The following is a 24,799-nucleotide window of genomic DNA, read 5'->3' as shown; positions in this document are numbered from 1 at the left end:
CGATTGCAGCGGTTGCAAGGGAAAATTGGTTGGTTGGGGTTGGGTGTTGGGTTTTTCCTCCTTTGCCATTTGTCAGTGAGGTGGGCTCTGCGGTCTTCTTCAAAGGAGGTTGCTGCCCGCCAAACTGTGAGGCGCCAAGATGCACGGTTTGAGGCGTTATCAGCCCACTGGCGGTGGTCAATGTGGCAGGCACCAAGAGATTTCTTTAGGCAGTCCTTGTACCTTTTCTTTGGTGCACCTCTGTCACGGTGGCCAGTGGAGAGCTCGCCATATAACACGATCTTGGGAAGGCAATGGTCCTCCATTCTGGAGACGTGACCCATCCAGCGCAGCTGGATCTTCTGCAGCGTGGACTCGATGCTGTCGACCTCTGCCATCTCGAGTACTTCGATGTTAGGGGGTTAAGCGCTCCAATGGATGTTGAGGATGGAGCGGAGACAACGCTGGTGGAAGCGTTCTAGGAGCCGTAGGTGGTGCCGGTAGAGGACCCATGATTCGGAGCCGAACAGGAATGTGGGTATGACAACGGCTCTGTATACGCTTATCTTTGTGAGGTTTTTCAGTTGGTTGTTTTTCCAGACTCTTTTGTGTAGTCTTCCAAAGGCGCTATTTGCCTTGGCGAGTCTGTTGTCTATCTCATTGTCGATCCTTGCATCTGATGAAATGGTGCAGCCGAGATAGGTAAACTGGTTGACCGTTTTGAGTTTTGTGTGCCCGATGGAGATGTGGGGGGGCTGGTAGTCATGGTGGGGAGCTGGCTGATGGAGGACCTCAGTTTTCTTCAGGCTGACTTCCAGGCCAAACATTTTGGCAGTTTCCGCAAAGCAGGACGTCAAGCGCTGAAGAGCTGGCTCTGAATGGGCAACTAAAGCGGCATCATCTGCAAAGAGTAGTTCACGGACAAGTTTCTCTTGTGTCTTGGTGTGAGCTTGCAGGCGCCTCAGATTGAAGAGACTGCCATCCGTGCGGTACCGGATGTAAACATCCGGGGTGAGGGCTGTGTACGGCCCCTCACCCCAAGGCTGTGTACGGCCCCTCACCCCAAGTCCAAAGCCCGCTGCGCAGCTCAGACGGCAAAGTCCTCCTCAGCGACAAGATCTCCATCCTCAACCGATGGTCAGAACACTTCCAATCTCTTTTCAGTGCCAACCGCTCAGTCCAAGATTCCGCCCTGCTCCAGCTCCCTCAACAGCCCCTAAGGCTAGAGCTGGATGAGGTTCCCACCCTGGATGAGACATATAAGGCAATCGAACAACTGAAAAGTGGCAAAGCAGCAGGTATGGATGGAATCCCCCCAGAAGTCTGGAAGGCTGGCGGCAAAACTCTGCATGCCAAACTGCATGAGTTTTTCAAGCTTTGTTGGGACCAAGGTAAACTGCCTCAGGATCTTCGTGATGCCACCATCATCACCCTGTACAAAAACAAAGGCGAGAAATCAGACTGCTCAAACTACAGGGGAATCACGTTGCTCTCCATTGCAGGCAAAATCTTCGCTAGGATTCTACTAAATAGAATAATACCTAGTGTCGCCGAGAATATTCTCCCAGAATCACAGTGCGGCTTTCGCGCAAAGAGAGGAACCACTGACATGGTCTTTGCCCTCAGACAGCTCCAAGAAAAGTGCAGAGAACAAAACAAAGGACTCTACATCACCTTTGTTGACCTCACCAAAGCCTTCGACACCGTGAGCAGGAAAGGGCTTTGGCAAATACTAGAGCGCATCGGATGTCCCCCAAAGTTCCTCAACATGATTATCCAACTGCACAAAAACCAACAAGGTCGGGTCAGATACAGCAATGAGCTCTCTGAACCCTTCTCCATTAACAATGGCGTGAAGCAAGGCTGTGTTCTCGCACCAACCCTCTTTTCAATCTTCTTCAGCATGATGCTGAACCAAGCCATGAAAGACCCCATAATAAAATTGTAATGCACGTTGAAAGAACCAAAGATTTGTTGATCTAAACCAAAGCCCCACATTGGGCACCGAGAAGACTGACCTTTCATGGCCTTTGAAGTGAATGGGCAGCTGTATCAATTCCTCAGGGTACCCTTTGGGGTCAGAAATGGCGTCGCGGTCTTCCAGCAGGAAATGGACCGGATGGTGGACCAGATCAGGCTGACTGCTACTTTCCCATATCTGGACAATGTCACCATCTGCGGCCATGACACGGAGGATCATGATGCCAACCTTGAGAATTTTTTTCAGACTGCAACTCACCTGCACTTGACCTACAATTTCGACAAATTTGTCTTCCAGACCACTTGGCTCGCAATTCTGGGTTGTGTGGTGGAGAACGGGATGGTCATGCCGGACCCTGACCACATACATCCCCTCATGGACTTTCCCCCCCCCCACCCACCCCTCACACCCAGAAGGCACTCAAACGCTGCCTGGGTTTTTTCTCTTATTATGCCCAATGGGTTCCACACTATGCCGACAAGGCACAACCATTCATCAAGACTACCTCCTTCCCCCTGTCAACTGAAGCCAGAGCAGCCTTCGACCGCATCAAATCGGACATCGCGGCTGCAAAGCTGCATGCCATTGACGAGTCCATTCTGTTCCAAGTCAAAAGCGATGCGTCTGATTTGCACTGGCAGCCACTTTAAACCAGGCCGGCCAGCCAGTAGCCTTCTTCTCTAGAACCCTGCAGGGTCCTGAGAGCCGACACTCCTCTGTGGAGAAGGAGGCCCAGGCCATAGTCGAGGCAGTACGTCATTGGAGACACTACCTCACTGGCAGGTTCTTTACGCTGCTGACCGACCAAAGCGCGGTCTCCTTCGTGTTTAGCGATACCCAGTGAGGTAAGATCAAGAATGACAAAATCGCCAGGTGGAGGATCAAGCTCTCCACCTTTAATGCTGTATCGGCCAGGTAAACTCAACGACCCGTCAGATGTGCTCTCCAGGGGGACTTGCACCAACATGCAACTGGACAGGCTGCAGAAATTCCACGAGGAGCTCTGTCATCCAGGGGTCACTAGATTCGCGCACTTTGTCAAATTTCGCAACCTGCCCTACACGGTCGAGGAGATTCGCTCCATGACTGAGTGCAAGCCCCACTTCTTCCATCCGGAGAACACCCATGTCATCAAAGCCACCCGCCCCTTTAAGTGTCTCAGCATGGACTACAAGGGGCCCCTACCTTTGACCAGCCGCAACACCGACATCTTTACAGCCATCAAAGAGTACTCCTGCTTCCCGTTCGCTGTGCCCTGCTCAAAAATGACTGCCTCCTCAGTTATAGAGGCCCTGCACACCATCTATGCCATCTTTGGGTACCCCAGTTTCATCCACAGTGACAGGTGGTCCTCATTTATGAGGGTGGAGCTGCGGCAGTACCTTCTGGAGCATGGTATTGCTTCAAGCAGGACCACCAGCTATAACCCACGTAGTAATGGGCAAGTTGAAAGAGAGAATGACACCGTCTGGAAAGCGGTTAAACTTGCCCTCCGGTCCAAAGGTCTCCCCACCTCTCGCTGGCAGGATGTGCTCACTAGTGCCCTTCACTTCATTCGCTCCCTCCTATGCACTGCGACCAATGCCACCCCCCATGAAAGAATGTTCTCTTTCCCGAGGAAATCCGAGTCGGGTACGACCATACCAGCATGGCTCACGGTTCCCGATCCAGTCCTTTGACGACGCCACATCCGGTACTCTAAGAATGACCCCTTGGTTGACCGAGTGACTCTGCTCCATGCGAACTCGCATGCCGACATTGAGTACCCGGATGGACGGGAGGACAAAATCTTGGTAAGGGACCTAGCCCAAACCTGATCAGGCGCAGCAGTGCCTTTCACCCAACCTCCCCCTATTCCATCTCCCCCAGGTCATGTGCTTGAACAGAGGGACCAACCAGCACCACCCCACCAGCTCAGGCCAGACTGTCGACAAAGCCGTTGGGGAATTGAGTGAATCAGTGGCTGCATCCAGCAACATGACTCCAGCGATCCCCGATCCCAGCGCCACAGCGGTCACGCCAGATGGTCAGGCCCCCTGACCGGTACAGCCCCTAACCTCCATCCACCCTGGGTTGGTTCTCAAAGAAGGGGTGAATGTGATAGTACAGATTCTATCTTTTCTCTTTGGCTTGGCTTCACGGACGAAGATTTATGGAGGGGTGTGTCCACGTCTGCTGCAGGTTTGTTGGTTACTGACAAGTCCGATGCGGGACAGGCAGGCAAGGTTGCAGTGGTTGCAAGGTAAAATTGGTTGGTTGGGGTTGGGTGTTGGGTTTTTCCTCCTTTGTCTTTTGTCAGTCTTCTTCAAAGGAGGTTACTGCCTGCCGAACTGTGAGGTGCCAAGATGAACGGTTGGAGGCGATATCAGCCCACTGGCGGTGGTCAATGTGGCAGGCACCAAGAGCTTTCTTAGGCAGTCCTTGTACCTTTTCTTTGGTGCACCTCTGTTTTGGTGGCCAGTGGAGAGCTCGCCATATAACACAATCTTGGGAAGGCAATGGTCCTCCATTCTTCAGCAGCGTGGATTCGATGCTTGCAGACTCTGCCAGCTCGAGTACTTCAATGTTGGTGATGAAGTCACTCCAATGAATGTTGAGGATGGAGCGGAGACAGCGCTGATGGAAGCATTCTAGGAGCCATAGGTGATGCCGGTAGAGGACCCATGATTCGGATCCAAACAGGAGCGTGGATATAATAAGGTTTTTATTAACTAGAAGACTGGAGCATATCACATGTAGGTCGATCAGTCCAGAATGATCTGGTCTGGCTAGGAGCAACCCTTTAAGACCTACCAGTAGGCATGGCTACGCGCTCAGCCAATCAGAATCATCCTACACTCATCTTTCTTTCTTTGGCTTGGCTTTGCGGATTAAGATTTATGGAGGGGTAATATCCACGTCAGCTGCAGGCTCGTTTGTGGCTGACAAGTCCGATGTGGGACAGTGTAGAGCTCGTCGAAAGAACCAAAGACTTGTTGATCCAAACCAAGGCTTTTATTAGCAAAAGACAGGAGCTCTTCACAGGTGGCCGACCAGTCCAGAATGATCTGACATGGCTAGGGACACAACCCTTTAAGGCCCAGACAATAGGGGTGGCTTAGCTCTCAGCCAATCGCTGTAAGCGCAGTCTAGATACAGTAACTATATACACTATGTACATTGGTGATAGATCTGTACTATCACATTCACCCCTTCTTGGAGAACTGACCCTGGAAAAAAAAAACGAGGGAGAGAATGAAAGGAAGGGGTAAATCAAGGACTGTAGCGGTCAGGGGGTCTGACCATCTGGCGTGACCGCTGTGGTGCCGGGATTGGGGTCGCTGGGATGGTGTCGCCAGTGGGCTCGTCGGGTGCGACAGCTCTGTCGCTCAATTCCCCAGTCGTGTTGTCGGCAGGGTGGCCCGGGTCGTTGGGGTGCTGTTGGTACTTCTGTTGCGGCACGGGGCCTGGGGAATAAAGAGTTGGGGAAGGTTGGGTTGGGGGGTTTGCTGGGTCTACCGCGTCCTGAGCTAGGTCCCGCGCCGAAACAGTGTCCTCCCGCCCGTCTGGGAACTCAACGTAAGCGTAATGTGGGTTCGCGTGGAGTAGAGTCACTCGGTCAACCAAGGGGTCGTTCTTTGAGTGCCGGACGTGGCGTCGCAAAAGGACGGGGCCAGGGACGGTGAGCCATGCCGGTACAGTGGTTCCTGATTCGGATTTCCTTGGGAAAAGGAACATCCTTTCGTGGGGGGTGGCATTTGTTGCAGTACATAGGAGGGAGCGGATGGAGTGTAAGGCATTAGTGAGAACCTCCTGCCAGTGGGAGGTGGGGAGCCCTTTAGACCAGAGAGCCAGTGTAACCGCTCTCCATATGGTGGCATTCTTCCTCTCGACCTGGCCGTTACCGCGTGGGTTATAGCTCGTGGTCCTGCTTGAAGCAATACCACACTCCAGAAGGTACTGTTGCAGCTCTGCGCTCATGAATGAGGACCCCCTGTCGCTGTGGATGGAATTGGGGTATCCGAAAATGGCGAAAATACTGTGAAGGGCCTGTATCACTGAGGTGGCAGTGGTGTCTGGGCAGGGCACAGAGAACGGGAAGTGGGAGTACTCGTCGATGGCCGTAAGGATGTACGTATTACGGTTGGTCAACGGTAGGGGCCCCTTAAAGTTTACGCTAAGACGCTTGAAGGGGCGGTTGGTTTTGATAACGTGGGAGTTATCCAGACGGAAGAAGTGGGGCTTGCATTCAGCGCACAACGAACAGGCTCGGGTCATGGAGCGAATCTCCTCGACTGTGTAGGGTAGGTTGCGCGCCTTCACAAAGTTGGCAAACCTAGTGACCCCTGGATGACAGAGCGCCTCATGGAGTTTCTGTAGTCTGTCCATCTGTATGCTGGTGCACGTCCCCCTGGAGAGCGCGTCAGGCGGGTCGTTGAGCTTACCAGGCCGGTACAGGATGTCATAGTTAAAGGTGGAGAGTTCGATTCTCCATCTGGCGATTTTGTCGTTTTTTATCTTACCACGCTGGGTGTTGGTGAACATGAAGGAGACCGCGTGTTGATCAGTCAACAGTGTAAAGCGCCTCCCAGCGAGGTAATGTCTCCAACGACGCACCGCTTCAACTATGGCCTGGGCCTCCTTCTCGATCGAGGGTGTCTACTCTCCAGACCCTGGAGGGTTCTGGAGAAGAAGGCTACAGGCCAACCAGCCTGGTTCAAGGTGGCTGCCAGGGCGAAGTTGGATGCATCGCTCTCGACTTGAAACGGTACAGACTCATCGATCGCGTGTAGCATCGCAGCAGCGATGTCGGATTTGATTCGATCGAAAGCTGCTGTGGCTTCGGTTGAGAGGGGAAAGGATGTGGTCTTGATAAGAGGATGCGCCTTGTCGGCGTAGTGTGGAACCCATTGGGCGTAATACGAGAAAAGGCCCAGGCAGCGTTTGAGAGCTTTCTGGGTATGGGGGGGGGGGGGGGGGGGTAAGTCCATTATGGGACGCATGCGGTCAGGATCTGGCATGACTATCCCGTTCTCCACCACGCAACCTAGAATAGCGAGTCGTGTGGCCCGGTAGACACACTTGTCAAAATTGTAAGTCAGGTTCAGCCAGTGGGCAGTTTGAAGAAATTTGTCTAGGTTGGCGTCGTGGTCCTGCGTGTCGTGGCCGCAGGTGGTGATATTGTCCAGATATGGGAAGATAGCGGTTAGCCCATTCTGGTCCACCATCCGGTCCATTTCCCGCTGGAAGACCGCGACACCATTCGTGACCCCGAATGGTACCCTGAGAAATTGATATAGCCGCCCATTCGCTTCAAAGGCCGTGAATGGTCGGTCCTCGCAGCGGATCGGGAGCTGGTGGTAGGCCGAACGTAGGTCAATGGTGGAGAATATGCGGTATTGGGCGATCTGGTTCACCACATCTGTGATGCGTGGCAGGGGGTACGCATCCAGAAGCGTGAAGCGGTTAATGGTCTGGCTATAGTCAACCACCATCCGTAGTTTTTCCCCGTTCTTGACAACCACCACCTGGGCTCTCCAGGGGCTTGAACTAGGTTTGATGATGCCCTCATCCAGCAATCTACGCACCTCACTCCTAATGAATTGCTTGTTTTTGTAACTATGTTGCTGACTTTTGGTGGCCACAGGTTTCCAGCCAGGGGTGAGGTTTGCGAAGAGTGCTGGCGGGGCAATCCGGAGTGTGGAAAGGCTGCAGGATTGGCCCCAGGGCACGGGGGCAGGTTGCTCGGGTGCTTCGGGGGTGGGGTGATGGCAGACCGAGAGGGGGGCGTGGGGTCCCCCAAAGTGTAGGGACACCGTTCGGAACTGACACTGGAAGTCTAATCCCAGCAACACTGGGGCGCACAATTGGGGAAAGATGTATAATTTGAAGTGGGTGACCGTTACGACCTGTACTTCCAGCGTGGCGATGCAATACCCCTTTATCCCGGTCGATTTCGACCTCGTCTTTAATGAGATCCTCTGGGTAGTGGGGATAATGTCAAGTCCCCAACGGAGGGCCAGATCTGGCTGGATAAAACTGTCAGTTGACCCAGAGTCAAATAAGCAATTGGTGTAGTGTCCATGCACTTTAATCAGTTCCATTGCTCTGGTGAGGGGATGAGAGTATTGCTGGTTTAGTGTTATTGAAGCAGTTGACAGGGGAGTTTTGCGTGATGACGTCACGCAACGGGATGACGTCACGCAATGGGATGACGTCACACAACGGGATGACGTCACGCAACGGGATGACGTAGTCAACGCTCGAGGAGCAGGTTGGAGGACCTCCCGGAAGTGCTGTTGTGGCGGCGTCGGCGGATGAAAGGTAAGTAGTGGGGTTTGTAGTTGCTGGCGGTTGGCGGTGGGTAGGTCGTCAGTCGCGACGGTCGGGCCCCGGCGGTCGTCGGTGATAGACGCTAGCGTGAGTACCTGGTTGGACACGGGGGTGGCTGTGGCAGCGGCAGCAGCAGTGGTAGCGTCGGCCCCGGGGGCGTCTGTGGCAGCGGCAGCAGTGGCGGTAGCCACAGTTGGGACCGAGGTCGGGTCCAGTGTTCCGCACGGGGGCAAGAGGCGGGCCAACACCATGGTGGCGAGGGTGGGCTGCCCCTTCCGGGTTCGGTGTCTCCGTGACGTCAGGCGTTGCTGTGTAGGGGAGCCCTCGCTCTCATTGGACGAGAGCTCTGGGGAAGAAGAGTTTGAATGGGATAGTGGCGATTGGGCTTCACACGAGGCACTGTGTTTGCCGGCAGCCATTTTAGACCTACAGACTGCAGCAAAGTGGCCCTTTTTAAGGCACTTCTGGCACCTGGCTTTTCTTGCTGGGCACTGGGACCTGCTGTGTTTGTCCCTCCCACAGAAATAACATTTTGGGTTCGCACGGGGCAGTGTAGCAGCAGCCGACAGGCCGTCAGTATCTCGGGGGGTGGTAGGGTAGAAGGGCACTCTACTCACATCAGAACGTGGGGTCCAGTCCCTAGAGAACTCGGTGGACTTTAAGGCTGCATCCTCCATTGTGATTGCAATCCGGGCCACGTCCTCTAGTTTTTCTACCACTTGCTCGAGCAAGCGCAGCCTCACTTCGTTTGATTGGAGCCCGGCCACATAGGCATCCGGACGAGATCATTTGTGATCTCGGCAGCAGTTTTGTCCACACAGTTACAGTCCTTGCCCAACGCCTTTAATACTTGTAAATATGCCCTGCTGGACTCGCCGGGCTGTTGCTTCCTCGAAGCAAGCACGACCCGGGCATGAACTCTGTTCACCGGTTGATTATACAGTTCTTTATGGCTCATCCTGGATGTTCTCGTAGACTCTCAAGGACATCATAGACAGCAATGCTGTTAGACGCTGGTTATCCTCCTCCACCTCAATGAATCTCAGGAAGTTTTCAAAGTTCAGCAGCCAGAACCTAAAGGCTTTGAAGGCTGTAGCTGACTGTGGGTCGATATCAAGTTTCTCTGGCCGAGTTAAACGCTCCATCCCTTTCAAAAAAAATTCTTTTGCTAATAAAATTGTAGAGCTCGTCGAAATAACCAGACTTGTTGATCTAAACCAAGGCTTTTATTAGCAAAAGACAGGAGCTCTTCACAGGTGGCCGACAAGTCCGGAATGATCCGACCTGGCTAGGGACACAACCCTTTAAGGCCCAGACAATCGCTGTAAGCACAGTCTTGATACAGTAACTATATACACTATGTACATTGGTGATAGATCTGTACTATCACAGACAGGCAGACATGGTTGCAGCAGTTGCAAGGGAAAATTGGTTTGTTGGGGTTGGGTGTTCGGTTTTTCCTCCTTTGTCTTTTGACAGTGAGGTGGGCTCTGCAGTCTTCTTCAAAGGAGGTTGCTGGCCGACGTACTGTGAGGCGCCAAGATGCACGGTTTGAGGCGATATCAGCCCACTGGTGGTGGTCAATGTGGCAGGCACCAAGAGCTTTCTTTAGGCAGTCCTTGTACCTCTTCTTTGGTGCACCTCTGTCTCGGTGGCCAGTGGAGAGCTCGCCATATGACACAATCTTGGGAAGGCGATGGTCCTCCATTCTGGAGATGTGACCTACCCAGCGCAGTTGGATCTTCAGCAGCGTGGATTCGATGCTGTCGGCCTCTGCCATCTCAAGTACTTCGATGTTGGAGATGAAGTCGCTCCAATGAATGTTGAAGATGGAGCGGAGACAACGCTGGTGGAAGCGTTCTAGGAGCCGTAGGTGATGCCGGTAAAGGACCCATGACTCGGAGCCAAACAGGAGTGTGGGTATGACAATGACTCTGTATACGCTAATCAGTTGGTTGTTTTTCCAGACTCTTTTGTGTAGTCTTCCAAAGGCGCTATTTGCCTTGGCGAGTCTGTTGCCTACCTCATTGTTGATCCTTGCATCCGATGAAATGGTGCAGCCGAGATAGGTAAACTGGTTGACCGTTTTGAGTTTTGAGTTTTGTGTGCCCGATGGAGATGTAGGGGGGCTGGTAGTCATGGTGGAGAGATGGCTGATGGAGGACCTCAGTTTTCTTCAGGCTGACTTCCAGGCCAAACATTTTGGCAGTTTCTGCAAAACAGGATGTCAAGCGCTGAAGAGCTGGCTCTGAATGGGCAACTAAAGCGGCATCGTCTACAAAGAGTATTTCACGGACAAGTTGCTCTTGTGTCTTGGTGTGAGCTTGCAGGCGCCTGAGATTGAAGAGACTGCCATCCATGCGGTACCGCATGTAAACAGCGTCTTCATTGTTGAGGTCTTTCATGGCTTGTTTCAGCATCATGCTGAAGAAGATTGAAAAGAGGGTTGGTGCGAGAACGCAGCCTTGCTTCACGCCATTGTTAATGGAGAAGAGTTCAGAGAGCTCATTGCTGTATCCGACCCGATCTTGTTGGTTTTCGTGCAGTTGGATAACCATGTTGAGGAACTTTGGGGGGCATCCGAGGTGCTCTAGTATTTGCCAAAGCCCTTTCCTACTCACGGTGTCGAAGGCTTTGGTGAGGTCAACAAAGGTGATGTAGAGTCCTTTGTTTTGTTCTCTCCACTTTTCTCAGAACTGTCTGAGGGCAAAGACCATGTCAGTAGTTCCTCTGTTTGCGTGAAAGCCGCACTGTGATTCTGGGAGAACATTTACGGTGACACTAGCTATTATTCTATTTAGGAGAATCCTAGCGAAGATTTTGCTTGCAATGGAGAGCAGTGTGATTCCCCTGTAGTTTGAGCAGTCTGATTTCTCACCTTTGTTTTTGTACAGGGTGATGATGATAGCATCACGAAGGTCCTGAGGCAGCTTTCCTTGATCCCAGCAGAGCTTGAAAAACTCATGCAGTTTGGCATGCAAACTTTTGCCGCCAGCCTTCCAGACCTCTGGGGGGATTCCATCCATACCTGCTGCTTTGCCACTTTTCAGTTGTTCAATTGCCTTATATGACTCTCCCTGGGTGAGGACCTCATCCAGCTCTAGCCTTAAGCCTCTAGCTGTTGAGGGAGCTGGAGCAGGACGGATTCTTGGACTGAGCGGCTGGCACTGAAAAGAGATTGGAAGTGTTCTGACCATCGGTTGAGTATGGAGATCTTGTCGCTGAGGAGGACTTTGCCGTCTGAGCTGCACAGCAGGCTTTGGACTTTGGGTGAGGGGCCATAGACAGCCTTTAGAGCCTCGTAAAAACCCCTGAAGTCACCAATGTCCACGCTGAGCTGGGTTCGTTTGGCGAGGCTAGACCACCACTCATTTTGTATCTCCCGGAGTTTGCACTAAAAATGGCTGCATGCGTGACGGAAGGCTCGTTTCTTCTCTGGCCAGGACGGCTTTGCAAGGTGAGCCTGGTGTGCAGCTCGCTTCTTTGCTAGCAGCTCCTGGATTTCCTGGTTGTTTTCGTCGAACCAGTCCTTGTTTTTCCTGGAGGAGAAGCCCAGTACCTCTTCAGTGGATTGCAGAATGGCAGTCTTCAGCTGATCCCAGATGGTTTCAGGGGACGAGTGCGTGAGGTGGATTGCATCCTCGAGCTTTGCTTTGAGGTTTGCCTGGAAGTTTCCTCTCACTTCGTCTGATTGCAAGTTTCCAACATTGAACCTCTTTCTGGGGGCTTTACTGTTCCTGGACTTTGGCTTCAAGTGAAGGTTGAGCTTGCAGCGAACCAGCTGGTGGTCAGTGTGGCATTCCGCGCTGGGCATGAACCTGATGTGGAGCACTTCTCATTTGTCTCTTTCTCGCACCAGGACGTAGTCCAGGAGGTGCCAGTGTTTGGATCGGGGATGCATCCAGGTAATCTTCAGGCTGTCCCTCTACTGAAAAAGGGTGTTTGTAATGACAAGCCGCTGTTCTGTGCAGAGCTCCAATAGGAGGCGCCCGTTGTCATTGCACTTGCCGACACCATGCTTGCCCAGGATTCCTGGCCAGGTTTATGAGTCTTTGCCGATGCGAGCGTTGAAGTCGCCAAGGATGACAACCTTGTCGGCTGTAGGGGTGTGTTGAATGAGGTTGCGCAGATCAGTGTAGAACTTTTCTGCTGGTTCCGCCTGGAGGGTTGGAGCATAGACACTGATAAGGGTGATGCGACGCTTGTTTTGAAGGGGGAGTCGCATGGACATGATCCAGTCCGAGTGGCCTGTCGGGAGGTTTTCGAGTTTGGAGGCAATGGAGTTCTTGACCATGAAGCCTACACCAGATAGGCGTCGTTCATCCATAGGCTTGCCAGACCAGTCGAGTGTGTAGCCCGGGCCGCGTTCTTGGAGGCTGCCTACATCTGCAAGGCGGACTTCACTGAGAGCGGCTATGTCGATGTCAAGTCTGAGGAGTTCATGTGCGATGAGGGCAGACCGACGTTCAGGTCTGTGGCTGTCAGCCTTGTCTAGCATGGTTCTGATGTTCCAGCATGCTAGCTTGAGTTTGTGAGCATCTTTTGAGGGGGAGGACGTGGAAGGGGAGGACATGGACATGTCCTCGGGCCTGCGCAAAGGAGCTTTTAGGTGGAGTGCAGTGTGTGCAGTACTGGCCCCACCCTTTACATCCATGGTTCGTGTGCCAAGGATCCTACACTACAATCTATACATATACACATTGGTGATAGAATCTGTCAGATGATCCCAGATCTGATATACCCTAACGAGGTAGTCCATCCCTGAGGTGACTTGTCACTGGCCTGCCAATTTGCGAGTGTTCACACTGACCTTTTAACTAGTATATTGGCTGTTAATTACTAGGCCAGTGTGAAAGGGTCTAATGTTAGTAGGAGGAAAAGTCAGTGAGTTTTGTATCATGCAAATAAACCTTATGCAAGAGGAGATGTTCTTGATTTCCTGAGTTTTACTTAAACCCAGTTATATTCCCAATGTATTTAATTCATAATGAAAACATCAATTCCAAGGAGAGAGTATGTTTGAAATGGTTTCACTTAATCCAGTGATACCCAGATCTCGCGAAGGCATGGAAGTCAACTTACCTGCTCTATCATTGCATTTGTCACATCTATATCTTTCTGTCCTGGAAATGGAATTGTCCAACTGTATAGGTTGCCCCAGAATCTTCCCCACATGTCACCTGGAGACAAATAGAATTTAGATTTGATTGCCATTAATGTGCAGCTAATGGTTGAGTTCAACACCCAGAACCAGCTGAAGGAAAGGAGGTTATACAGTCAGAGCTAGGGCTGCTCTCTCTTTCAAACTACCATGGAGTTAACCGGGTCCAACTGGGTCAACTTGGTCAGAACCCAACTGGGTCCATGATCTACCTCAGAGGTGGTCAGGGAACCCAGTAAAACTTACCCAAGCGTCCCGGTCTAGTGAATTGAAAGGGGAAATGGCCAACCCGGTTACTCTGGTGATGTCAGAGCTTGCGTGCTGGCATTACAAGGAAACCCCTGACTGAAGTGCCGTTGCCATGATTGGGGGGAGAGGATGCTGCCTCTGGGGGTGGGGGGAGGAGATGTTACTGCCCCAGGGGGAAGGGGGAGAGAGGTCACTGCCGCAATCGGGGGTGGGGGGAGTTGGGGGATATGCTGCTGCTGTAAACACTGCTCCGGTTTGCAGTGATGGCTCAATGAGGGAGTGCGGGAGCAATGGCAACCTTCCTTACCTATAATCCCCCACGCTGCTGGAACTGCTCTGGGGCTGGAAGAGCAGTTCCAGCAGCATGGGGGATTATGGGTAAGGAAGTCAGCCATTGCTCCCGCACTCCCTCATTGAGCCATCACCTATTGCCGCAGCAATCACCCAGCTCCACCACCCCCCCATTCACAGCAGCAGTAAGTCACTGGAGGGGGGGGGGGGCGCAACTGACGGGATAGGTGGCGATTGATGGGGGCGTGGTGATTGATGGTAGGGGTGGCGACTGAAGGAGGGGTGACTGACAGCCGGTGGGGGAGGGGAGACAGGCGGCCGATAGCTCCCGTAAGTGTGTGAATCGTGAATCGTGCCATCGCAGGGGCGGGTCCCCTTAAACTGCTGGATTGGCGATTTAATGGGTCAATCCCCCTGCAATTCAAAAAGTGCTTCCAACACCTTTGCCCCACTAGTCACAGCTGGAGAGCTGCTCAAGTGCTGCAGTTTGGAAGGGGCTATTTATTATTGCTACAATTGCAGGAGTTTTCCTGATCACATGGCCTCATTTTTGCATTCTGTGGTGTAGAATGAAATCCATTTGATGAATCTCAAACCATCACTTTCCCTTTTAAAAATAATTAAAATATTTTTAAAAAAATATAGTTAACATTATAACATTGAAAACATAATGACCAGAGTCTCAATGGTTGGTGCACCTACCAGCAAGCATTAGTCCCTCACCCACTATGCCTTGATGATGCATGCATGTCCAGAGACTAGCGTAATGTTGTGGGGGTCTCTGCCCCACCAGTTCCTCGGTCAGCACATTCCACCTTCCAACCACCTTTTGGGTGAAAGACTTCTACAAATCCCCACCACACCTCCTATCTCTTACTTTAAAGCTGCACCCTTTAGATTTAGTTGTTTCTGCTCTGGAGATTGTTTCTTTCAATCTATCCTTCCTATTCCTCTCATCATCATGGAAGAAATTGTGATTTTAGCTCTTAACCTACCCCCAATGATGTTACGATAAATGGATGAAGTGATTTTTAATCCTGTGATGTTGGATTGAGGGGTCCATTTTGAACACAGCACTTGCATATACTGCCTTTCCTTTCAATGAAGTGTTTCCATGAAATCCTTCATATCCCCCCGAGGATGCATTAATATCTACCTGTTCATTGGCTCATCTGAATAGCAACATTTCTAATAGGAAAACCCCACCTCACTAATGCACTGAAGTCACTCTAAAGCTTGTGATTAACTCAGCTGGGACTTGAACCCCAAACCTTCTCACAGAGACGCAGCTGAAACTTTACACTGGCCACGGGGGTGGTACCAAAGGATTGGAGGGTGGCGCATGTGGTTCCTCTGTTTAAGAAAGGGTCCAAATGCAAACCTGGGAATTATAGGCCTGTAAGTCTGACGCCTGTGGTGGGCAAGTTGATGGAAAGTGTTCTGAGGGATGCTATTTACAAATTTTTGGAGGTACAGGGATTGATAGGGAGTAATCAGCATGGTTTTGTCAGGGCTTGACAAACCTGATTGAGTTCTTCGAGGGGGTTACAAAAAAGTTTGATGAAGGGAAAGCTGTGGATGTTGTCTATTTGGACTTTAGTAAAGCTTTTGACAAAGTTCCCCACAGGAGGTTAGGAAAAAAGGTGGAGGCATTAGGTATAAATGAGGAGGTAGTGAAATGGATTCAGCAGTGGTTGGATGGGAGGTGTCAGAGAGTAGTGGTAAAAAATTGTTTGTCCAATTGGAGGCCGGTGACTAGTGGAGTTCCTCAGGGTTCGGTCCTGGGTCCACTATTATTTGTTATATATATTATGGATCTGGATGTAGGGGTAGAGAATTGGATAAGCAAGTTTGCGGATAACACAAAGATTGGTGGTGTTGTGTACAGTGAGGTAGATTACCGTAGATTAAAAAGTGATTTAGGAAGGCTGGAGGTGTGGGCTGAGAAATGGCTGATGGAACTTAATACAGATAAATGTGAGGTGCTGCATTTTGGAAAGGCAAATTTAAATAGGTCATATACATTGAATGGTAGACAATTGAGGAGTGCAGAGCAACAAAGGGATTTAGGAGTTATGGTAAATAGTACCCTCAAGGCTGATACTGTTAGGTCTGCTTTGTTCATGAATGAGTGAGACAAACACCAGACTGAGTCGAAATCAGGGTTCTTTGTTCTTTATTACCGGATTGTAACACTTGCGACTAACAATGTTAGTCGGAGAATGCATTCTGCCGTTATCAGCAAAATGGTGATTTTTTATACCCTTGGATACGTGCTTAGAACATCATCATATCATTACTTGTCCAATGACTAAAACTGTTGCTATCCTTTCCCTGCTAGCTTCCTGCCTCTCAATCCATCAATGTCTCTCTTATCTTGTAAGTACAAGGATGCATTCACATCTTGTTACAGCCCTGCCCAGGGTAACTCCTTACACATTCCCATCTCATGATGTTTTACCTTACAATACTCAGGTAGATGGTGTGGTGAAGAAGGCATTTGGAATGTTGGCCTTCATAAATCGGAGTATTGAATTCAAGAGTAGGGAGGTTATGATGAAATTGTACAAGGCATTGGTGAGGCCAAATTTGGAGTACTGTGTACAGTTTTGGTCACCAAATTATAGAAAAGATATAAACAAAATAGAGAGAGTGCAGAGAAGGTTCACGAGAATGTTGACAGGATTTCAGGGTCTGAGTTACAGGGAAAGGTTGTGCAGACTGGGGCTTTTTTCTCTGGAGCGTAGAAGATTGAGAGGGGACTTTATAGAGGTGTTTAAGATTTTAAAAGGGACAGACAGAGTAAATGTGGATAGGCTTTTTCAATTAAGAAAGGGGGAGATTCAAACTAGAGGACATGGTTTAAGATTGAAGGGGGAAAATTATAAGGGGAACATGAGGGGAAATTTCTTTACGCAGAGGGTGGTGGGGATATGGAATGAGCTTCCGGCAGACGTGGTCGAGGAGGAATCATTGGTTATATTTAAGGAAAGACTGGATCGTTACATGGATAGGAGGGGACTAGAGGGGTATGGACTGGGTGCTGGTCAGTGGGACTAGGAGGGTGGGGATTTGCTACGGCATGGACTAGTAGGGCCGAACTGGCCTGTTCTGTGCTGTAAGTAGTTATATGGTTAGTGGTTATATGGAAATTTTACACATATTGCTGTCAAAAGTTTCAATCAACAATGGAACCAGAGAATACTAAAGCACAGAAACAGGCCCCTTTGGCCCTTCTAGTATGTGCCAAATCATTTTTATACCTAGTCCAACTGATCTGCACCCAGTCCATACCTCTCCCATCCATGAACCTGTCCAAATTCTTCTTAAATGTTAAAATTAAGCCCACATTCATCATTTCAACTGGCAGCTCATTCCACACTCCCAACACTCTAAACCCCTTTCCACACTCCCAACCCTCCTAGGAACCGGTGAACTAACCAGCCATACTGCACTCGGGAACCTTTCCCACAGCACCATGATTCATATGGTTAATCGGCAACCCGGCATTTTAAGGCAGGCCCACTGTCAGTGGTCAAATAGCACCAGGAGCTTTCATACCACCAGAAGGCGGTTAATGAGTTAACTCAGCTGGGCCCTAATACTTGCCCCCACCAAGTGTCTAAGCCCGATTGAATTTAACTCACCCTGCCAGGTTGGGACATTTCACACCACATGATTACTAGGTATAGACCCAGTTAATTATCTAGTTCAACCCTTATGTAATCAGCAATGTGAAAGTGGCTACATGACAAGTTTCCCCTAAACATCTCCTCTTTCACCTTTAACCCGTCCTCTGGTTTATATCTCACCTACCATCAGTGGAAAAAGCCTATCTACATTTACTCTATCTATCCGCCCCTCATAATTTTAAATACTTCAATCAAATTGCCTCATGGAATAAAGTTCTAATCTGCTTAACCTTTCCCTATAACTCAGTTCCTGAAGCCCAGGCAACATCCTAATAAATCTTCTCTCCACTCTTTCAATCTTATTGATATCTTTCCTGTAGTTTGGTGACCAGAAATGCACACATTGGCTTCACCAATGTCTTATATAACTTTGCCACAACATCCCAACTCCTGTACTCAATAATTTGATTTATGAAGCCAATATGCCAAAAGCTCTCTTTCCAACACTATCCACCTGTGATGCCACTTTCAGAGAATTATGTATCTGAATTCGCAGATCCCTCTGTTCTACCGCACTCCTCAGTACCCAACCAATTACCATGAATGTCCTTTCTTGGTTTATCCTTCTAAAATGCAAAACCTCACACTTCTCTGGATTAAATTCCATCTGCCATTTTTCAGCCCATCTTTCCAGTTGAGGATCTCCCTGGAACCTTTTAAATCCTTCTTCACTGTCCCCAACACCTCCAATCTTAGTGTCATCTGCAAACTTGCAAATCCAATTTACCACATTGATCTAGATCATTGTTGTTTCTCAATGTTCCCAGCACCGATCCCTGAGACACACTACTAGTCACAGGCCTCCAGCCTGAGAAGCAATCATCCACCACCACTCTCTGGCTTCTCCCATCCAGCCATTGTCAAATCCATTTCACTAGTTCACCATGAATATCTAGCATCTTAACCTTCCTGACTAACCTCCCATGTGGGACCTTGTCAAAAGCCTTACTAAAGTCCATGTAGACAACATCCACAGTCTTTCCTTCATCAACTTTCCTGGTAACCTCCTCGATAAACTTTATAAGATTGTCTGCCAAAACCATCTCATGAATTATTTTAGCCTTCCTAATTTATTTCTTGATGTTTTTCTTGAGAGTTTATACTCTTCAAGAACCCCATTTGCTCCTCATTTCCTATACCTGGTAGACACCTCGCTCTTCTGAACTAGATCACTAATATCCCTTAAAAACCAAGGTTCCCCATTCCTGTTACATAGAAACATAGAAGATAGGAGCAGGAGTAAGTCATTCGGCCCTTCGAGCCTGCTCCGCCATTCAATGAGATCATGGCTGATCTTAAAGTTCAGTACCCCGTCCCCGCCTTCTCTCTGTAACCCCTAATTCCCTTATAATGAAGAAATATATCTAATTCCCTCTTAAATATATTCAATGAACCTGACTCTACTGCTCTCTGTGGCAATGAATTCCACAGATTCACCACCCTCTGGGTAAAGAAATTGCTCCTCATCTCGGTTCTAAATGGTTTGCCTATTATCCTCGAACCATGGCCCTGGGTTCTGGACTCCCCCACCATTGGAAACATCCCTTCCGCATCCATTCTGTCCAGTCCTGCCAGAATTTTATATGTCACTATGAGATCCCCTCTCAATCTTCTAAACTCCAGCGAGTACAATCCCAAATTGCGCAATCTTTTCTCATAAGTTATTCCTGCCATTCCAGATATGGCTGGTGAATCGCCTTTGCACTCCCACCATTGCAAGAACATCCTTCCTCAGATAAGGCGACCAAAACTGCACACAATACTCCAGGTGTGGTCTCACCAAGGCTCTGTACAGCTGCAGTAAGGTCTCCTTATTCCTTTCCTCAAACCCTCTTGATATGAAGGCCAACATACTATTTGCCTTTTTAACCATCTGCTGTACCTGCATGCTCACCTTCAGTGACTGGTGCACAAGAAACCCCTAGGTCTCTCTGGACTTCCCCATCTCCCAATCTATTGCATTCAAATAGTAATCTGCCCTCCGGTTTGTATTACCAAAGTGGATAACCTCACATTTATCCACATTGTAGAGCATTTGCCTTGTTTCTGCCCAGTACCCCAATTTATCCAAATCACACTGGAGCTTCCTGACCCCCCTCTTCAGTGCACACAACCCCTCCTAGCTTAGTGTCATTTGCAAATTTGGAGATATTACATCCAATCCCCTCATCTAGATCATTAATGTAAATTGTGAACAGCTGGGGTCCCAGGACAGATCCCTGTGGCACCCCACTGGTCACCGCCTGCCACTCAGAAAATGAGCCGTTTATCCCAACTCTCTGTCTTCTATCTGCCAGCCAGTTCTCAATCCACATCAATACCTTGCCCCCAATCCCATGAGCCTTGATTTTGCATGCCAGCCGTTTATGTGGGACTTTATCGAAGGCCTTTTGGAACTCCAGGTACACCACATCCACTTGCTCTCCCCCATCTATTTTACCTGTCACCATCTCAAAGAATTCCAATAGATTTGTCAAGCATGATTTACCTTTTGTAAATCCATGTTGATTCTGTCCGATCCCTTCTCTGCTAGTCATATGCTAGTCATTATTACATCCTTAATAATGGATTCCATCATTTTGCCCACTACTGATGTAAGGCTCACCGGCCTATAATTCCTTTTCTCTACCCCCCTTTTTAAATAGTGGGGTAACATTAGCTACCCTCCAATCCATGGGTTCTGATCCTGAGTCTATCGAGTTCTGGAAAATAATTCTTAAATCATCTGCTATCTGAATGTCCACTTCTTTAAGGACCCTAGGATGTAGATTATCAGGCCCTTGGGATTTATTGGCCTTTGATCCCTTCAATTTCCCCAAGACCATGTCCTTAGAGATACTGATTTATTTTAGCTCCTCCCTTGCATTAGTCTCTATGTTTCCCAACATCCTTGGGAGGTTATTTGTATCCTCTCTTGTAAAAACAGAACTAAAGTAAGAATTTAATTGGTCTGCCATTTCCTTATTCCCCATTATATATTCCCCTGATTCTGAATGCAAGAGACCTACTCTGGATTTCACCAATCTTTTCCTCTTGACATATCTATAAAAGCTTTTGCAGTTGGTTTTTATGTTTGCTGCAAGCTTATTTTCGTAATTTATTTTTGCCCTCTTGATTAATCCGTTTGTCCTCCTTTGTTGCATCTTGAACTGTTCCCAGTCTTTGGCTTTGGTGATTTTTTTGGCCAATTGATATGCTCTCTCTTTGGACCTAATGCTGTCACTAATTTCCCTTGTTATCCACGGTTGAGTCACCTTTTTTGGTTTATTTTTATGCCAAACCGGTATAAACGATTTCTGCAATTCTTCTTGGAGTAGATCTTTGAATGCTTTCCATTGTCTATCCACCGTCTCCCACCCCCCCCACCCCCAATAAACACCACCCAATCAATCTTACTCAATTCCTGTCTCATACCATCATAATTCCCTTTATTTAAATTCAGGACTTTAGTCTTGGTTTTAATTTCTTCACTCTCCATGTCGAATGAGAATTCGATCATATTGTGATCGCTCCTACCCAAAGGGCCTCGGACAACAAGACTGCTGATTAGCCCCTTTTCATTATATAATACCCAATCTAAAATGGCCTGCTCCCGAGTTGGTTCCTCGACATATTGGTTTAGATAACCGTCCCGTAAACATTCAAGGAATTCCTCCTCCTCAGTATTTTTACTAATTTGTTTAGTCCAATCTATATGTAAATTAAAGTCTCCCATGATGACAGCTGTTGCCTTATTGCATGCTTCTCTAATTTCTCTTTTTATGCCTTCCCTCACCTCTACATTACTATTTGGGGGCCTATATATCACCCCCACTAACGTTTTCCGCCCCTTGCTATTCCTCAGTTCTACCCATATAGATTCCACATCTTCTGAGTTAATATTCTTCCTGTCAATCGTTTTGGTCCCTTCTCTCACCATCAAAGCTACCCCACCCCCTTTTCTTTCTTGCTGATCCCTTCTAAATATTGTATACCCCAGGATGTTAAGTTCCCAGGCTTGCCCACCTTACTGCCATGTTTCTGTAATCCCAATCAAATCGTATTTGTTTGTCTCAATTTCCACAGCCAATTCATCTACCTTGTTCCGAATGCTTCTTGCATTAAGATATAAAGCCTTCAGATTTGCTTTTTTCACCCTCGTTGCTCTTTCTGATTTTTTACTTTCGCTGCCTAACCTAACTTTTCCTATTTTATCTTTCCTGTCCTTTGCCCTATCATACAGGTTCCCATCCCCCTGCCAAATTAGTTTAAACTGCATTCGACGGCTGCACCAAACCTAGCTGCCAATATATTGACCCCTTTTGGATTTAGGTGTAACCCATCCTTCTTGTAAAGGTCATGCCTTCCCCAAAAGAGATCCCAATGGTCCAAGAAGCCAAAACCCTGTCTTTTACAGCAGCCCCTCAGCCACACATTCATTTGTCTTAACCTTCCATTTTTGTCCTCAGTTGCACTTGGCACAGGTAGCAATCCAGAGATCACCACCCTGGCAGTCCTGTTTCTTAGCTTCTGTCCTAGCTCGCTGTAATCCTCCTCCCTCTTTCTATCTATATCATTGGGACCCACATGTTCCAAGACATCAGGCTGCTCACCCTCTCCTTTCAGAATACTCTGGACTCGATTTGAGATATCCCATACCCTTACACCAGGGAGGCAGCACACCATGCGGGTATACCTATCTGGCTCACAGAATCTCTTGTCTGTACCTCTGACAATGGAGTCCCCAATGACCACTGCATTCCTGCTTTCCTTTTGTGCCACCATGCCAGCTCAGTGCCAGCGACCTGGTCACTGCTGCCAGCTTCTGTCAGGTAATCTCCTTCAACAGCATCCAAATCAATATACCTGTTGCTGAGAGGGGTAGTCACAGGTGTACTCTCCATTTACCAGGCATTTTTCTTCCCTCCCCTGACAGTTCCCCACTTATCTGGCACATCTGGTCTTGGGGTAACTATCTCCCTGAAAGTTGAATCTATTAACTCCTCACTCTCCCTTACCAGCCACAGGTCCTCAAGCTGCAGCTCCAGATCCCCAACTCAGTCCTTAAGGAACTGCATCTCGGTGCACCTGACGCAGATGTGGCGATCTGGGAGGGTGGAACTCACCCATGGTTCCCACATCTGACACCCAGTGCAAAGCACTAAGCCCATAGGAATGACTAAGTTAAAATAATGCCGCTTACCTTTCTCCTCACCTGCTTTCACCTAACCCTGACAGGAACATACAAACTCTGTATTCTCAAAATTTCACCTTTAAAAGTCCTTGACTTACCTTGTATATCCTTGTCCAAAAACAACTTACCTCAATCCACATTTTCGAGATCCTTTCTCATGTCTTCATCATTGCCTTTTCTCCAATTTAGAATGTCAGCCTGAGGCCCAGACCTATCCTTCTCCTAATTAACTTGAATCTCATGGCATTATGATCAATGGACCCAAAATGTTCCCCTACACATACTTCTGTCACCTGTCCTGTCTCTTTTGGTAATGGGATATCCAATATAGTATTCTCTCTGGCTGGTACCTCTATATATTGATTTAGAAAGAAATTCCTCTCTGGAGTGAGGGGGAGTGAAGGAATCTTGGAAGAGGTGTCAAAAATATAAAAGGGTTAGATAGCCCTCTTAACTCACGGCTCAACCAGCCATGGATAAAGGTCAAGAGATTCTGTGATGTAAAGTCTGAGTCTTTATCATTATTGCCTGAGTCAATAATGGCAAAGAAACAAATATGAGGTCAGTTCACAGTCAATTATAACACCAAGGTTCCAAACACTTCTTATAACACTCCCTGGGTTGAAATGTTACCCATCTTTCATGGTTACTGAAGGAGAATAACAAAGATAAAAAGGGAGTGTGAAACAACCATGTAGATAAAACTAGGACCAGGTAACTGTGATTCCACATACTGGACAATGTGAGGGATGATGTTGTCAAATGTTGTCACAATTACAAAGTTAAAAGTTACTTTCATCAGAGTTTTCAACATTAAATTGAGTGGAAAAGCAAATTGTGCAAAGGACACAGAGAATCTGTAGAGATATGGATAGGTCAAATGAATTAGCAAGGATTTGACAGATGGAGATCATCCACTGTGTAACAAAATAGATCAGATTATTATTTAAATGGTGAAAGATTACAGCATGCTGATTGACTTGGGAGTGCTTGTGCATGAATTGCAAGAAGTTGGTTTGCAGATGCAACAAATATTCACGAAGACAAATGGAATGTTGGCCTTCATCGCTAGAGGAATTTAAGAGCAGGGAGGTTATGCTGCGGCTGTACAGGTTCCTGGTGAGACCACACCTGGAGAACTGTGTGCAGCTGTGGTCTCCTTACTTGAGAAAGGATATACAGGTCTTGGAAGTGATACAGAGGAGGTTCACCAGGTTGATTCCGGAAATTACGGGGCTAGCCTGTGAAAACAGACTTATGGACTTTAGTAAGGCCTTTAACAAGGTTCCGCATGAGGTTAGTTAAGAAGGTTCAATCGTTCGGTATTAATGTTGAAGTAATGAAATGGATTCAACAATGGTTGGATGGGAGATGCCAGAAAGTAGTGGTGGAAAATTGTTTGTCAAATTGGAGACTGGTGACTAGAAAAAGGAAGTCTATTTTGATATAAGGGATGTCATATTAAAGTTGTATAAGACATTGGTGAGACCAAATTTGGATTTTTAAAAATACTTTATTTAAAATTTTAAGCCACATTACATTCAAATATAATAATTCATATACAAAATCAATGTTGTATTTAACAAATTCCTCCCTTCCCCCACTCCCTCCCATCCACCTCAATACCCCATCCTCCAATCCTTCCCTCTCCCTCCTACCCCCAACCCCAAAGATAAAAGAAAGGAAGGAGATCTCTCTCTTTGGCTTGGCTTCGCGGACGAAGATTTATGGAGGGGGTAAAAAGTCCACGTCAGCTGCAGGCTCGTTTGTGGCTGACAAGTCCGATGCGGGACAGGCAGACACGGTTGCAGCGGTTGCAGGGGAAAATTGGTTGGTTGGGGTTGGGTGTTGGGTTTTTCCTCCTTTGCCTTTTGTCAGTGAGGTGGGCTCTGTGGTCTTCTTCAAAGGAGGTTGCTGCCCGCCAAACTGTGAGGCGCCAAGATGCACGGATTGGGGCGTTA

At 48.4% G+C, this 24,799-nt stretch overlaps 1 protein-coding gene across 6 annotated transcripts in view; it reads right to left on the bottom strand.

Moving 5' to 3' along the window:
* ace2 (angiotensin I converting enzyme 2) overlaps positions 1–24,799 on the bottom strand; it is a 144,684-nt gene that overhangs the window by 80,434 nt on the left and 39,451 nt on the right. For 5 of the 6 annotated variants that reach the window (XM_069890268.1, XM_069890267.1, XM_069890271.1 and 2 more), the window contains one exon: positions 13,355–13,452. In XM_069890268.1, the coding sequence (XP_069746369.1) occupies positions 13,355–13,452 (98 nt within the window). Of the gene's footprint in view, positions 1–13,354; positions 13,453–22,966; positions 23,463–24,799 lie in introns of those variants that run through there. The other variant, XM_069890273.1, reaches the window with a different exon arrangement.

Source organism: Narcine bancroftii, chromosome 7 (genome assembly GCF_036971445.1).
Source record: "Narcine bancroftii isolate sNarBan1 chromosome 7, sNarBan1.hap1, whole genome shotgun sequence".
NCBI lineage: Eukaryota > Metazoa > Chordata > Chondrichthyes > Torpediniformes > Narcinidae > Narcine > Narcine bancroftii.
Note: the sequence above shows the minus strand (reverse complement) of the source record. Positions and strands in the feature narration are given on the sequence as shown.